The 17,217-nt window shown below is 43.7% G+C and overlaps 1 protein-coding gene across 1 annotated transcript in view; it reads right to left on the bottom strand.

Annotated features, from left to right (window-relative positions):
- The window catches only part of F8 (coagulation factor VIII), a 145,519-nt gene that overhangs the window by 53,515 nt on the left and 74,787 nt on the right, over positions 1–17,217 (bottom strand). The window contains exons 17-20 of the mRNA XM_075834232.1: positions 16,260–16,530; positions 13,017–13,196; positions 11,837–11,950; positions 1,966–2,037 (exon numbers count right to left, since the gene is read on the bottom strand). Of these exons, the coding sequence (XP_075690347.1) occupies positions 1,966–2,037; positions 11,837–11,950; positions 13,017–13,196; positions 16,260–16,530 (637 nt within the window). The remainder of the gene's footprint in view (positions 1–1,965; positions 2,038–11,836; positions 11,951–13,016; positions 13,197–16,259; positions 16,531–17,217) is intronic.

Genomic DNA, 17,217 nt, shown 5'->3' with positions numbered 1-17,217 from the left:
GGGCCGCCATCAGGGGGGGTATTAGGGGTACTGATGTGAGAGGCCCGGCCAAACCTAATTGAAAGGGGGGCCCGCAGCTCACGACATTCTTTTGGTGAAAAAAATGGGCCCCATTGCAGGGGCCTGTTTTTTTTCTACCAAAGGCAAGTCGCGGCAGTTTGCCGGCCCCCCTTTCAATTAGGTTTGGCCGGGCCTCTCACATCAGTACCCCTAATACCCCCCCTGATGGCGGCCCTGGGTACCATGATATAGTTCTGGACGGAGTACCGTTAACAGGCGGTGCCACGGTAGGGGGGCCCAGAAAATTTAGCTGTAGGGGGCCCTGAAATTCCTGATGGCGGCCCTGCCTGCAGCGAGGCAGGGACTCCTAGCGTCGTACATAACTATGATGCTAGGAGCCCGGCTCCCTGCACTGTGTTCGGTCCGGGGCTTGCGGCCGAAATACGTCCATCCATTACGGACGTAACATGCTCGTGTGAACCCAGCCTATCACTAAATCCTGTATTACAAACCTTGTGTTTAGAAAAATGCAACTGAAAAGTAATTTCTCATCACAACATCTGCACATTTGGAATTATGAATGGACTTTTGTCATCAGCATGCAAGACCAAAACCAGGTAAATACTTTACCATCACCATTCCATTTTCTTTCAGATGTGCTCTTTTACTTTCATAATGAAAGAATCAGAACAGTTTCTTCTATCACATAGCTCCAAATCGACTTCCCTTCACACAGCGTCACATAAAGTTAAAGGCTAAAATGTTGGCTTAGCAATTTGCTACATAGGGTCTCTCCCATTGCACTCAATAATAAATCCATATGCAGTAACTTTCCCCTAGTATTGGCTGCAGGCAGCCATCATTTTTCCACATTCTGACAACTGATTACCTATTCGCCAGATAGGTCATCAGTATATGATTGGTGCGGGTCTGACACCCGGTCCCTGCACCGATCAGCTGCTGTGGCTGCCTCCGGGCATCGGACGATATTGACGGAAGCAGATGGCTTCGGTCAAAGAATAGCGGCAGAGCTGCAGTTCTGCCGAGCGGCCACTATGCAGTAGTCGGAGCCATCTGCTTCCGGCTCCAACTACTGCATACTGTTCAAATCATCCGATGCCCGGAGGCAGCCGGATCAGCTGATCTGTGCAGGTTCGGGTGTCAGACTCGTACCGATCATATACTGATGACCTATCCGGTGGATAGGTTATCAGTTGTCAGAACGTGGAAAATCCTTTCAACTCTATGTCTACATAGGGGATTTGAAGCTCTGTATCAGAAAAACAGTGCTCCAACCACTATAAAGAATTATGGACTTAAAAATGAAATGTGAAATGAGTTTAAGTTGGACACTTTAGATGTGCGTAGGATGCAAATAGTGGATTTTGTTTGTGAACAGCTTGACTAATTTGCATAGACGCACTCCCATTGTTGCGATGAAAATATCATCATGTTCATGAAGACATTGTGTTAATTTGAATTATTAATGGCAGGGCAGAGGTCCGTATTAGCAATGAGCAATTCTCTACCCTTTCCATGTGATATTTTGTTTTTTAATTCTACTCAACCAGCTTCATCCAAAACTGTAAGGAGACACATCCTATAGAGAAGATCTCCCTGCAGATAAAGAATTTATACTGCATGAAGGTTCTATATGTTTGACGATGATGCTGCTATTTCTCACATGCACAGTAAACAATGCGCCAATTTTATTTAGAGGTGTGCGCTTCTTAATAAATTTGACGCATAGTACTCCAGCGCACGTCAATTTAAGACTGGCATATGAAACGTGGTAAATTCCCACTAATGGATGGATAAAAACGCACCCAAAAATCCACGTCTGTCAAAATCTAAAATGAATGTAAAAAGTAACAAATGAGAATAAGAGACATTTATTATTGAGTCCGTTTTGGAGACAGATGATAATGGGCGATGGATGATCATGGTAATATTATAATCTCTTACCATAGTGTCCTGATGCAGACATTTGAGAGTCTCTAATTGTCCCAGTTGATAAACCAAGAGGTTGGTTACACCCTGTGGAGGAAGCCATCATTACAATGAGTGCAGCAAAATGCCATCTTAACTCTGTATGAATTGCGATATAGCAGATTACACATGTTACATAAAGTATGTAGCAATACTAAATATAAGGCTGAGTTCACACGGGGCGGATACGCAGCGAACGCACCAAACTGCGGTGCAGTTTTTCACCCGGAAATGTGCGCTGCGGAAAACTGCAGCACTTAGCCTCTTAGAATGACGTTTATTCTGACGCTACAGCATGTTATTGACTGCAGCAGTCACATGGGATAAAACATCCCAGGAGGCCGGCCTGAGGGGAGAAACACAGACTCCTGGGTAAGTATAAGATTTTTTACGTTAAGAGTTACGTTTTTTGCGGCGGAATCCCTGTGAACCTGCAGCAAAAAATGCAACAACTGCTATTTAAGCAGCATTTACACAAATACAATTGACATGATGCAGAATAAAATTCCGCACCGCAGGTCAATTTCTGAGCGTTTTTTCCTCTCAGTATTCACGCAGCATGTGGATTAGGTTTGTTTTATCTCATCCACTTTGCTGCTACACTATTTGCTGTGGATTTTCCAAACGAATTCCGTTGCGGAAAATTTGCAGTATTTATGCAACGTTGAAACTGACCCTCATTATGATGCATTTATTGTTACTCAACCATTAAAAATAATTGCACACTATAAAACAAGGCAAAGCAACTATAGGAAATGTAAGGATTGGTCACACGTTGTGGCCCTACATTTAGCGTGTGCTTCTGGAAAGTTCCCGACATACACACTTAACACTTCCATAGGGCTTCATTGTCAGACAGACGCCAAAAAAGTGATGGAGAGCTTAAACGGATGGAGAGCTTATCGTGACAGATGCATTAAGCGGATGCCTAACTGTGAGGGTATGTGCACACGGTAGCAGGCTTTTACATCTGAAAAGACAGACTGTTTTCAGGAGAAAACAGCTGCCTCGTTTCAGACGTAATTCCTCCTTCTCGCATTTTGCGAGGCTTCTCTGACAGCCGTAAATTTAGAGCTGGGCTTCATTGAGTTCAATGAAGAATGGCTCAAATTACGTCTGAAAGAAGTGTCCTGCACTTCTTTTGATGAGGCTGTAAATGACAGGTTGTCTGCACAGTTCGTCGGCAAACCCATTCAAATGAATGGGCAGATGTTTGCCTTATTTTCAGACGTAAAACGAGGCATAATACGCCTCGTTTACGTCTGAAAATAGGTTGTGTGAACCCAGCCTAAAGGATCTGCCAGACACAGCTTCTGTGTCGACGCCCGTGGTTAATCAGTCTGCATCTGCTCCTAGGTCTGTTAGAGTGACTCGATCTGCTACCACGCAGGCTGGTAGGCTGAGGAGTGGGAGTACCTATCACAGCCTGGCCAGACGGTTCTAGCTCCCGCCCTCGGTCTATGTATACCTTCATTTGCTTCTTGTCTTTGCCTGTGATTCTCTCTTGTTTCCTGGCTCTGCTGTTCCAGCTAATACTATTGACCTCAGCTTCATTTTGACCCTGGCTTTACTGACTATGCTCCTGCTCTGCGTTTGGTACCTCGTACACTCCTGGTTTGACTCGGCTCGTTCACTACTCTTGTTGCTCACGGTGTTGCCGTGGGAAACTGCCCCATTTCCCTTAGCTTCTGTGTACCCTTGTCTGTTTTGTCCCTCGTGCACGTATTGAGTGTAGGGACCGTCGCCCAGTTGTACGTCGTCGCCTAGGACGGGTCATGCAAGTAGGCAGGGACTGAGTGGCGGGTAGATTAGGGCTCACCTGTCTGTCTCCTTACCCCGTCATTACATAATCACAGGCCCATATACCTTTTCTACCCTGGTTCCTACTACAATGGACCCTCTTGAGACCCTGGCTCAGCAAATGCAGGGTCTCTCCCTACAGGTCCAAGCCCTGACTCAGAGGTGCGAGCAGGGTGATGCTAACCAGCTAGTGCCCTGCACCTCGCCTCTTGAACCCCATCTCAAGTTGCCTGACTGGTTCTCAGAGGACCGGAAGACTTTTTTCCCCCCTCGGTTGAGTTGCAGACTCTATTTCCGTCTAAGGCCTCACTCCTCAGGTTCTGAGAGCCAGCGAGAGGGTATAATTGTCTCCCGGCTCCAGGACAGCCCCCAAGAATGGGCCTTCTCCTTGGCTCCTGACGCCCCTGAACTTTCGAAACTCTGTTGACCTTTTTTTTTCCGCTCTCGGGCTCATCTATGACGAGACTGACAAGACTTCCTTTGCCGAGAGTCAGCTGGTGACCTTACGTCAGGGTAAGAGACCCGTTGAAGTGTACTGTTCTGACTTTAGGAAGTGGTGTGTAGCTTCTCGCTGGAATGAACCTGCCTTGAGGTGCCAGTTTAGATTCGGTCTGTCGAACGCCCTGAAAGACCTGTTAGTTAGCTATCCCTCTTCTGACTCTCTAGATCAGGTTATGGCTTTAGCGGTACGTCTTGACCGACATCTCAGGGAACGACGACTTGAACGTTTTTGTGCCTTCTCCTCTGGCTCCCCTATGATGGCTCCCGAGGTTCCGTTGCTTCATTCTTCCACGGAAAACTCAGATGAACCAATGCAACTCGGGGCCTCCGTGTCTCCCCAACAACGTAGAGAGCTCCGCAGGAAGAATGGTCTCTGCTTCTACTGTGGGGATGACAAGCATCAAGTGAACAACTGTCCTAGGCGTAAGAATAAGCAGCCGGAAAACTTCCGCGCCTAAGTAACCATCGGGGAGGTCGCTTGGGCGCACAGGTATTTCCCGTAAATATGAAACCTAATAAGATCTTGCTTCCCTTTCAGGCCTCTTTTGAGGGTAGGTCTGCCACCGGCAGTGCCTTCGTGGATTCAGGGTCCTCTGCTAATATTATGTCTGTGGAATTTGCTATGTCTCTAGCCATGCCATTGATTGATTTGCCTAAACCTGTCCCGGTAGTGGGTATCGACTCCACTCCACTTGCCAATGGTTATTTTATGCAGCATACCCCTGTTTTTTAACTCATTGTTGGCTCCATTCATTTGGAGCAGTGTGCTGTACTGGTGATGCATGCATTATCGTCCGATTTGGTTTTAGGCCTTCCCTGGTTGTAGATGCATAATCCCACATTTAACTGGAGTACTGGGGATCTTACTAAATGGGGTAATGAATGCATGACGTCCTGTTTTTCTGTTAATTTTATTTCTCTCCCTGAGGAGGTGAACACTCTACCTGAGTTTATTCAGGACTTCGCTGATGTTTTTTCTAAAAAGGCCTCCGAAGTGTTAACTCCTGATAGAGAATACGATTGCGCAATCGATTTGGTACCAGGAGATAAACTCTCTTGTCCCGAACGTGAGGCCATGAGAGATTATATCCAGGAAAGCCTGGCCAAGGGTTTCATTCGCCCCTCTACTTCTCCGGTAGGTGCTGGTTTCTTCTTCGTAGGGAAGAAGGATGGTGGTCTTAGGCCATGCATCGATTACCGAAACTTGAATAAGGTCACTGTAAAGAATCAGTATCCCCTTCCTTTGATTCCTGATCTCTTCAATCAGGTTCAGGGGGCCCAATGATTCTCTAAGCTTGATCTTCGGGGGGCTTATAACCTTATCCGAGTCAGAGAAGGGGATGCGTGGAAGACTGCGTTTAACACGCCCGAAGGTCATTTCGAATACCTCGTCATGCCCTTTGGGTTGTGTAATGCTCCCGCGGTCTTCCAGAATTTCATAAATGAGATTTTAAGAGACTACCTGGGGGTATTTCTTGTAGTGTACCTTGGTGACATACTTGTGTTTTCCAAGGACTGGTCCTCCCACATTGAGCATGTCAGGAAGGTGCTCCAGGCCCTTCGGGAAAACAAACTCTTTGCTAAATCCGAAAAATGTGTGTTTGGGGTGCAGGAGATACCATTTTTGGGTCAAATCCTCACTCCTAATGAATTCCGCATGGACCCTGCCAAGGTTCAGGCTGTGGCTGAATGGGTCCAACCTGCCTCCCTGAAGGCGTTACAGTGCTTCCTGGGGTTTGCTAATTATTACAGGAGATTCATTGCTAACTTCTCGGTCATCGCTAAGCCTCTTACGGATCTTACTCGCAAAGGTGCTGATCTCCTCCACTGGCCTCCGGAGGCGGTCCAGGCTTTTGAGATCCTTAAGAAGTGCTTTATCTCTGCCCAAGTGCTGATTCAGCCTAACCAAATGGAGCCATTCATCGTGGAGGTTGACGCCACCGAGGTGGGAGTGGGTGCTGTCTTGTCCCAGGGTACCAGGTCCCTCACCCATCTCCGTACCTGTGCCTACTTCTCCAGGAAGTTCTCGCCCACTGAGAGTAACTATGACGTGGGCAACCGTGAACTCTTAGCCATTAAATGGGCATTTGAAGAGTGGCGCCACTTCTTGGAGGGGGCTAGGCACCAGGTAACGGTGCTTACCGACCACAAAAATCTGGTTTTCCTAGAATCTGCCCGGAGGCTAAACCAGAGACAAGCTCGATGGGCGTTGTTTTTTACTAGATTCAACTTTGTGGTCACCTATAGGGCTGGGTCTATAGGTCTATAGGTAGCTTCATGGCCAGCCCTCCTTCGGAGGAAGATCCTGCTTGTGTTTTGCCCCCAGGTATAATAATATCCTCTGTTGATTCTTGACTTAGAAATTGCGGCTGATCAAGGTTCAGCTCCCGGGAACCTTCCTGAGAACAAGCTGTTTGTTCCCCTGCAATTCCGGCTAAGGGTACTCAGGGAAAATCATGACTCTGCACTATCTGACCATCCTGGGTACCAAGCACCTCATTGCTAGAAACTATTGGTGGCCTGGGTTGCCTAAAGATGTTAAGGCCTACGTCGCCGCTTGTGAAATTTGTGCTAGGTCCAAGACTCCCAGGTCCTGACCAGCGGGCTTACTATGTTCTTTGCCCATTCCCCAGAGACCTTGGACCCATATCTCCATGGATTTTATCACCGATCTGCCTTCATCTCAAAGCAAGTCGGTGGTGTGGGTTGTAGTAGACCGCTTTAGTAAGTAATTTGTGCCCCTCAAGAAACTACCCAATGCCAAGACGTTAGCTACCTTGTTTGTCAAACACATCCTGCGTCTCCATGGGGTTCTTGTCAATATTGTTTCTGACAGAGGGGTACAATTTGTTTCATTGTTTTGGGGAGCTTTCTGTAAAAAGTTGTAGATTGATCTGTCCTTCTCCTCGGCCTTCTATCCTGAAACTAATGGCCAAACTGAGAGGACTAATCAGTCTCTAGAACAATATTTAAGGTGTTTTATCTCTGACTGTCAATATGATTGGGTCTCCTTCATTCCCCTCGCCGAATTTTCCCTTAATAACCGGGTCAGTAACTCGTCAGGGGTCTCCCCCGTTTCTGTAATTTTGTGTTTAATCCACGGTTCTCCTCCGTTTCACCTGGTGGTTCCAACAATCCCGAGGTAGATGTCGTTCATCGGGAACTGTGCACAGTCTGGGCCCAGGTTCAGAAGAACCTAGAGGCGTCCCAGAGCATAAAAAATACTCAGGCAGATAGAAGACGTTCTGCTAACCCCTTGTTTGTGGTCGGGGATCTGCTGTGGCTGTCTTAAAAAATTTTGCGCCTTAAGGTTCGGTCCAAAAAATTAGCTCCCTGGTTTATAGGGCTGTACAAGGTCATTGAGGTCCTCAACCCTTTCTCCTTCCGGCTGGAGTTACCCCCGTCTTTTCAAATACACGACGTGTTTCATGCCTCCCTCCTTAAATGCTGCTCCCCGTCCTTGGTTACCTCGAGGAAACCTCCGGTCCCTGTTCTCACCCCTGAAGGGGTAGAATTTGAGGTGGCCAAGATTGTGGACAGCAGGATGGTCCAAGGTTCCCTCCAGTACCTGGTCCATTGGAGAGGTTACGGGCCTGAGGAGAGGACTTGGGTACTTGCCCGGGATGTTCACGCTTGGGTATTGCTCAGGAGGTTCCATCTTCGGTTCCCCAATAAGCCAGGTCCACCTAGGAAGGGTCCAGTGGCCCCTCATAAAAGGGGGGGTACTGTAAAGGATCTGCCAGACACAGCTTCTGTGTCAACGCCCATGGTTAATCAGTCTGCATCTGCTCCTAGGTCTGTTAGAGTGACTCGATCTGCTACCACTCAGATTACTAATACCCCAGGTATTTTTCATTACTACGTATATTCGCTTCTCTTGGACACAGCCGGGTCTTTGATGCTGGGAGAGCGTGGTGTGTTGTTGTTTGGTATAGCAAGCAGGGTAGCCCGCTCTATGAACTATCAAGGCGTCACAAATAGGCTTCTACCTGGCTATACACTTTGAGCCTCATGACGTACACACTATCCCTCCATGTTTCACACACTTGCACCCCATTATCCATTTATTTCTATTGAGGCACTTCACTCATTTCTGCCCCCTATATTTCACTTATAGTATTACACTTGCAAACACACTATTTATTTATTATTTCTTACTACACATCCCATGCACCACACACCACTCCCCTCAAGACCAGTGGGAGTGGCTATTATTATTTAAAGCACCTGCTCACTCCATCAGCGTTTCTGACCTGGCTGTGTCCATTTGTAAGTATAGCCTTTTTCGGTGGTTTTGTATATGTCCCCTTGTTTTTATCGGTTCTGTCTGTACATCAGGAACATTCTGTTCCATTTAAGGAGTTAGGGACTCGCAAGTCTGGGGATCCTTGTCGTGGATTGCGAGCTTGCGTCCTTTTGGCCAAAATGATTACTAATACCCCAGGTATTTTTCATTACTACGTATATTCGCTTCTCTTGGACACAGCCGGGTCTTTGATGCTGGGAGAGCATGGTGTGTTGTTGTTTGGCATAGCAAGCATGGTAGCCCGCTCTATGAACTATCAAGGCGTCACAAATAGGCTTCTACCTGGCTATACACTTTGTGCCTCATGCCGTACACACTATCCCTCCACGTTTCACACACTTGCACCCCATTATCCATTTATTTCTATTGGGGCACTTCACTCATTTCTGCCCCCTATATTTCACTTATAGTATTACACTTGCACACACACTATTCATTTATTATTTCTTACTACACATCCCATGCACCATACACCACTCCCCTCAAGACCAGTGGGAGTGGCTATTATTATTTAAAGCACCTGCTCACTCCTTCATCAGCGTTTCTGACCAGGCTGTGTCCATTTGTAAGTATGGCCTTTTTCGGTGGTTTTGTATATGTCCCCTTGTTTTTATCTGTTCTGTCTGTACATCAGGAACATTCTGTTTCATTTAAGAAGTTAGTGACTCGCAAGTCTGGGGATCCTTGTCGTGGATTGCGAGCTTGCGTACTTTTGGCCAAAATGATTACTAATACCCCAGGTATTTTTCATTACTACGTATATTCGCTTCTCTTGGACACAGCTGGGTCTTTGATGCTGGGAGAGCATGGTGTGTTGTTGTTTGGCATAGCAAGCAGGGTAGCCCGCTCTATGAACTATCAAGGCGTCACAAATAGGCTTCTACCTGGCTATACACTTTGTGCCTCATGACGTACACACTCTATGTCCCCTTGTTTTTATCGGTTCACTCAGGTTGGTAGGCTGAGGAGTGGGAGAACCTATCACAGCCTGGCCAGACGGTTCTAGCTCCCGCCCTCGGTCTATGTATACCTTCATTTGCTTCTTGTCTTTGCCTGTGATTCTCTCTTGTTTCCTGGCTCTGCTGTTCCAGCTAATACTATTGACCTCAGCTTCATTTTGACCCTGGCTTTACTGACAACGCTCCTGCTCTGCGTTTGGTACCTCGTACACTCCTGGTTTGACTCGGCTCGTTTACTACTCTTGTTGCTCACGGTGTTGCCATGGGCAACTGCCCCATTTCCCTTAGCTTCTGTGTACCCTTGTCTGTTGGTCCCTACGCTCAATACATGCACGAGAGACAGTCGCACAGTTGCACGCCGTCGCCTAGGACGGGTCGTGCAAGTAGGCAGGGACTGAGTGGCGGGTAGATTAGGGCTCACCTGTCTGTCTCCTTACCCCGTCATTACACTAACAGTGGCATCCATCACCAATAGACTGTAATGATATCTGTTTAACGGATACATGAACACTCATGACCCCTTTTCATGACATATCCGTTAAACGGATACCATTATAGCCTATGTATGACGGATGCCACAGTTAGGCATCCATCACAGCCTATGTTTAATGTATTTGTTGGGAGCTTTTCCTGGGGTATACGCCAAATGAAGGCAAAAAAACATGATGTGAACAGGTGTAGTATACTTAAACTGGTTACAATAGTTACTTTTAAAAATGAAGTCCTTAAAGGGGTTTCCCATCAGGGACATTTATGGGACCTGCACCTATCTCTAGAACGGGACTCTCTAAACCCTGTTCTACCGCTATGTGTTGCGGCTGAAGCGTGTGATTTCCGACCATGTTAGATTAAAAAATGTGAGCTACGCTGATTCCGTAACTGCCATTCACTTCTATGGGAGTTACGGAAATAGCATAGCACAGAGAGCTACGCTGTTTTCATCTAACATGGGTGGGACCTGCATCTATCGGGCATTTGTGACATATCCTGTGGATATGTCATAAATGTCTCTGATAGCAAAACCCCTTTAAGTGGCAAAAACAAACAAGCTGAACCAGTGTTCCCCAACCATAGATACATGTAACCCTAGTGTTCCTAGGAGCCTGAAGTTCCCCTGATGACAGCAGTAAGGCCTATTTTTTTTCAGTAGAGATGGCCCTTTCAGGGATCCTTAGTGTAATGCTTAGTTAGCAATCCATAGTTACATTGATCTTGTCTGGAAAGGGATCCATTTTGGGATGCCCAAAGGTAAAATAAAAGGTTGGGAATCAGTGATTCCCAATCTTTTATTTTACCATTGGGCACCCCAAAATGCATCCCCTTCCAGAGGACTAAAACCCTGTCCAGTGGACTAAAACCCTGTTTTCTGGTGAAGCATATATACAGGGTTTTTCTACCATAGAAGTCATGGCATAATATCCAGATATGCCATCACTTCCTGTTTAGTGGGGGTCTGACTGCCGGCCCCCCCCCCCCAAATTCTCAGAATAAAGTAGCAGCAGCGTTAATTAAATACTGTGACACCTTCCGTTATCTCACAGTTTTTCTTGGGCTTGGTGGGAGTCCCAGCAGTCAAACTGCCACCAATTATAAAATTATGTCCTAGCAATAAGATGGGAATACCCTTTTAAGTCAGCTATGATTAAGAGCCTCCTGTTCGAAATGTGTAAGCGTCCTTCCTAGGAAAGCTTTACTTGTTTTAAGGGTATGAAATAAAGGATGTTGATTTTAGTTTGTGGATCATGTGTCGGATGCCATCTTTTCTACATTTAGTGCCTTACCTGCTGCCGAAGTGGAGCATGGGACTGACATGATAAAGATCGTGGTTTCTACGAATATTGAGTGCATGGTGAGTGGACCATATACTTCTCTTTGGAATACCATTTTAAGGTTTTGTTCCTTGCCCTGAGGAATTTTTAAACGTAGTACATTCTGTAGTGAACCATGTTCACACAAAGGAATTTCATGCAGATTTCGGCGCAAAATCCGCTTGTTTTCCATGCCGTAATCCACATAAAATCTGCCCACACGTGGCCTCCCATTGATTTCAGATTTGAAATCTACGTCGCTGAAAAAAAGAAGTGACATTAAATGGCGTTAAAGCGCATGTGGATGCACTGCAAATCGGAAATCCAAAGGTCAGCTGTGATCTGAACATAGCCTAACACGACAACTTATTTTTATTTAAATTTTTAGTTAATCAATAAGCTGTGACCTCTTTAAAAAAAAATAATAACACTTTATTGAATTTCAGTCATTTTAAATCTTAATTTGGACTCACGTGGATCATATACAAGGTAAAGCGCTTTCATTTTATACTTTTCATACACTGCCTCTGATTCTATATGCCACAGACCGGTTGTATGAGCCGTCATCTCCAGGGTGACACCAACACCTGACGAAACATAGATAATATTTAGAAGAACATATAAATGCAATGTATGAACTAGACTCTCTCTAGATTAATGGGGCAGAGTTCTCTATCGGACCCCAGCCCCACCTCCCATTGCTGAATGTATAGAACATTACAGCCTCTGCTAGACCTATAATATCATACCACCACCATTAAAGGGGTTATGTGGGGACCGAAAAGTATTAGCAGTGTACTCACTGCAGTATGTGAGTACACTCACTAATATATATTCCCGGTCCCCGGTCGCGCTGATTATGAGATTTTAATTGATTTTTATAGCACTGGCCGGGGATCGGAAGTCTGGGCGCACAGTCTTCCTTCATGACGACACGACTCTTCGTCGTGTGACCGGCCCCGCTGTACTCTATGTAATCAATATACTACTGCTAGATCGATTACATAGAGTACATCAGGGCTGGTCACATGACAAAGATTCGTGTCGTCATGAAGGAAGACTGTGCAACTAGACTTCTGGTCCCCCGCCAGCAGTATAAAAATCTATAAAAATCTCATAATCAGCGCGACGTGGGACCGGAATGTATATAAGCTGTGTACTCATATAATGCAGTGAGTATACTGCTAATAACTTCCGGTCCCCACATAAACCCTTTAATGGGTTTGTCCAGTTTCAGTTAAATAAAGCTTATGGCAGAACTCTTCCTATATACATATTAAACTGCAAAATTATGAAATGTAAATCTATTCACTTTGACATTATGTATATTCGTTGCTCTTACAATTTACCCATTTCTCAGCCCCTGTGTTGCTGTGTTTTAAATTGCTGAATAATTTCAAACCGTTTGCCAAGGGGGATGACATATTCCAACACATAAAGAACAGTTGTGGCTGTGCTTACTGACATAAACACACAACGACATCCATTTTTTGTTGGTGGCTTACATAAAAATACCACTTATATAGCCTGTATAGAGAACTAAGTAGGTGTATTCAATATAAGGCCAGATAAGAAATGCTAATATAAAGATACAATGTTTGTATAATGTTACATTTTGGACTAAAAAGCAATGCAAGAGTTCTGCCTTCTTACCAGGGTACAGGTTTACTATATTGATGGGATGATTTTTGTGGCTCCGTTGTGTAAGGATATTCCCATGAAATTGAATAGAAATTATTTCTTTTCTCCCTATACTCAGTAGATGCCATCGTACTTTTCTCTCCAAAGACAGGACCAGACCAGGGGTTGTGTCACCAACATATCCATTGATAGCTACAATATAAAGATGGCAATAAATTAATTTAGTTTAAAATTTCATTGTTGGCAGCATCAATAAGGAGAACATGGGGATGTTCACAAGTAGTGATATTAGGTTTACCGATTTTAGTCAGTTTACAAATCGCTGATCTTCCATTTTCATTCATTACAGAACTATTTCCACCGTATAAGATAATACAGGCTAAAATATGGAAAGGTATCTTAAGGCCCTTTAACTCGGGCCAATTATCGGGCAAAGGAACGTTCACAGAATACTCGTTCCCGATCCTTGTCCTGTGTAAACAGGGCAATAATCTAGCCGATGAACAAGCAAACGCTCGTTCATTGGCTGATTGTATCGTTTGTGTTATGCAGCCGAAAATATTATCGTTGTCCTGCAGGGAGACGCACTGCCGACATGATAGAAATGTATGGGGACAAATAATCGTAACGCTTGTCCCAATACATACCCCTTGTTGAAGGAGCAAATCAGCGCTGATTAACAAGATGTCTTGTTGATCGGCTCACGTTTACATGGCCCACGTCGGACTGTCTAAGAGGACCCTTAGTCGCTCCATTGTCTTAAAGGGGAAAATATGGAAAAAAAAAATTTCAATGAAAAGTTAGCCAATTGCCAAATTAGTGAGCTGGCAAATCTTCAATTCAAATCAAGTAAGTGTCACGTAAGGCCGCATGTACACCGCTCTGAGTTACAGCATACAACCTCTGAGTTGTATGGAGTCATAATATGCCACTCATACAAGTGTATGGCCTCTTACGGAACCTTTGTATACCTCTGATTTCAAAAGACTGTGGTATGCTCCATCTGATACTGTATGTACAAAGGTATTCTCCACTTGAAGTATTATTTTTAGGGGAGATCAGTTCTATACGTATGGCACCCGATAAAGCATTTTCCAGTGGCACCCGATTAAGCATTATACCGTGCCACACGGAGTCCCTGCGGCTCTGTACTAGCGAGACTTCTGTGTGCTGCCATACAGGCTCCATGCACGCAGGTCTGTGTTGAAATACTTTACTAATGGTCCTTAGTATAATGTTACAATGCACTATTAGGGCACACTGATGTAATAGAGGTGTCCCCCACTTGGGACCTCTATTAGCCGGAGTGGAAAACCACTGCAATATCAGACCCAGTCCAGCCATGCATTACACGGATCGTCCATGGATTTCTATGAGCGGTGTGTAATGCTTTATTACTGATTCAGCGCCGCTGGTAGCTTGCGCTCTGTATTAACCAGCTGATCACAGGTGGTTCTGGCAGCGGGAGTCCCTGCAATCTGCTTTTCGTCAGAGGATGCCTGTCACACTCGGAGGAATACACTAGATACACTGTGCTATTTGGGCTTTTCATATCATTTCTCAGTGAGTTCTCATTTCCTTAAAGTACCCAAAATATTTATATATACAGTACATATAGGTGGGTGCAAATATATCATGTGTTCTATTTTATGACATAATGGAGGATTTTTATTTAATAAATTACAGTAGTGCCAAAAGGGGGATAGTGCCATGTTTATAAGAATGGAGTCCTACAAATTGTATCACAAGAAAGTTAGTGCTGATATACATAGAGCATAGAGCTGTAAAGAGAAAAAAAAGACCGGATACAAAACAGGTGGTGTAAAGCTTGGGAAGGTCATTGTTATTAATTATCATAATTTTTGCTCATATTAACGCTTTAGGCCTGAATGACCAAACAATTTTTTCTGTTTTTTTCATTGTTGCATTTTCAAAGCTATAATTGTTTTATTTTTCCGTAGACATAGACGTGTGAGGGATTGTGCTTTGCGAGACGTGTTGTATTTTTTAAATTTCACTGTTTTGGGGTACATAATAATTTATTGATTAACTTTTATTACCTTTTCTTGGGGGTAATAGAATAAAAATAAACATTCTGTCATTCTTTTTTGCGTCTTGAATGTACGCTGTGGTATACATAGTAACATAGTAACTCTATTCTGCGGATCTTTACGATTACGTCCATACCAAATTGATATAGTTTTTTTATGCTTTACTACTTTTGCACAATAAAAAAAATTCTTTTTAAAAGTACTGTCGATTTGCGGGCGGCTCGCAGCTGACAGTCCGCTGCCGGCCGACCCGAAAATCACGGCCGTGCACCTGGCTACGGTCGTGTGCATGAGGCCTTAATTGTATTGCAGTATTATTATTGTATCGCACTTTTTATTAGTTACGGTATGTTGTTATTATTAGAGCACTATAGAGTTGAATGTACTAAGGCATTGTGTTGCACTTCTACTTAAGCACTGCACAGTATCTTATTTTTGTGTATGGTGGTACCGCACTGTATAGCAATATTATTAGGCAACTATATGGAAGTGTTATTTGGCCAATGTATGCCACTGTTTTTTGGGCACCATACTATATGACACTACACTATAAGGGAGCCAACAAAATGTACCGCACAGGGAACCATCTAATGTAAGACCGGACCTGTATGTACATACTATAAAAAGGGTAGCAGAAGCTTATTGTTAAGGATAAAAATGATTTGTTGTTTTCTGTTTTAGACTTGAAAAATAATGTAGTGCATACATTGGCACAAACAGTTACTTGTGGAAGACTACACCAGTATGTAAAAAAGAGCTCTCATATTACTATCATGCTCCAAATAAACGACTAGAAAAATATTTTTAAAGGTTTGCGTTATGAAGACAAACCCTATTGGCGCATATGAAAGTCAGAGGTGGTCAGTTCATGACTCAAAGATTCTTTCCTTGGTGTTTTTGAGTCCCTAAATAATACACCACCCCATCAGGCCCTGCACTAGTCATAACATAATGTATCAGTGTGTTTTCTCAGGAATGTTTTTTTCTTTCAATTACACTATATCTAGCTACACTTAGCCCTTTTTTTCTGATTTCATGGTAAAGAGCAAAAGGTAGTAACCGTTTCTTACAATGTCCTTGCATATATATTTGATAACCACGCGTTTTGTTATAAATAGAGGTTGAGTTCACAGAAATATGTAGTAAACAATGGTGATGATTCATTTATGTACAGAGCTACTCATTCTAATAACGAATTACATACCATGAAAGATGTGTTCATGCTGCAAATCCTCAGAACTTTTCTTCATATTACAGGCTGTAGGGCAGGAAAATGTTAAAGTAATTTCAGAAGCGCAAGCCAAAGGGCAATGTTGCTGCCAGTTTTCTTTGAAATACCAGCTCTCAGTCTCATTAATGTCCATAAATACAAGAGAGAAGTCCCGCATTGATAGCTGAAGAACCTTGGATCTCTTCAAGACTTTAGGTCGACAGACAAGCAGAGGTCCGAAGAGTCCAGAGTGGAAGTCTTTGTACTTGGAGAAGAAAAGAAGATAAATTGCGTAATATTTGAATGTAATAAAACTGCATTCACCACTCCAAAACGTGATAAATTGTGTGCCACTAGTAGGAAATATACAAAATACATGGCTAAATGGACTGAATTAATTTAAAAGCCATGGAAATTAAACATTTTTTCCTAGTTACGGATAGATTTTGGAAAAGCCTTTTACATAACATATATATTAGAAAACTCAGATATTTTCAATATACTTACATGTTAAAATGGTTAAGATCGTGTAACAAGACCAAAGGATCAGCGGGGCAGGGAGCAGTTAGCGCCGCAGGAAAGAGTAATATTCAAGACTATAAGTGCCCCAGCTTTTGCCTCCCCACATTCTGCCAGACATAACTTTTTTCTTTTTAAGACTACATAGCTTTTTGAGGCCTACATACTGTATGTTTTGTATAATTTAAAGGTGAGTGTATTTAAGTTAACTGACAATTTATATTATTTTTTATTTTGGCGGATTACATGAAAAAGTAATTCTGCCATTGTTTGTTTGTTTTTTACCACACTTCATCATTTACCCTAATAAAATACAACTTAGTTGCATGAGTTGTTACAATGAGGGTGATTTCTAACGCGTATTTTAGACTGTTTTGAAATTTTATTTCATAAAAATGATTTATTAATATTATTAACTTTATTTAGTTACTTT

The sequence above is a fragment of the Rhinoderma darwinii genome, chromosome 8, assembly GCF_050947455.1.
Source record: "Rhinoderma darwinii isolate aRhiDar2 chromosome 8, aRhiDar2.hap1, whole genome shotgun sequence".
NCBI classification, from domain to species: domain Eukaryota; kingdom Metazoa; phylum Chordata; class Amphibia; order Anura; family Rhinodermatidae; genus Rhinoderma; species Rhinoderma darwinii.
The sequence above is the reverse complement of the archived record's forward strand: the minus strand, read 5'-3'. Positions and strand labels throughout refer to the sequence as shown.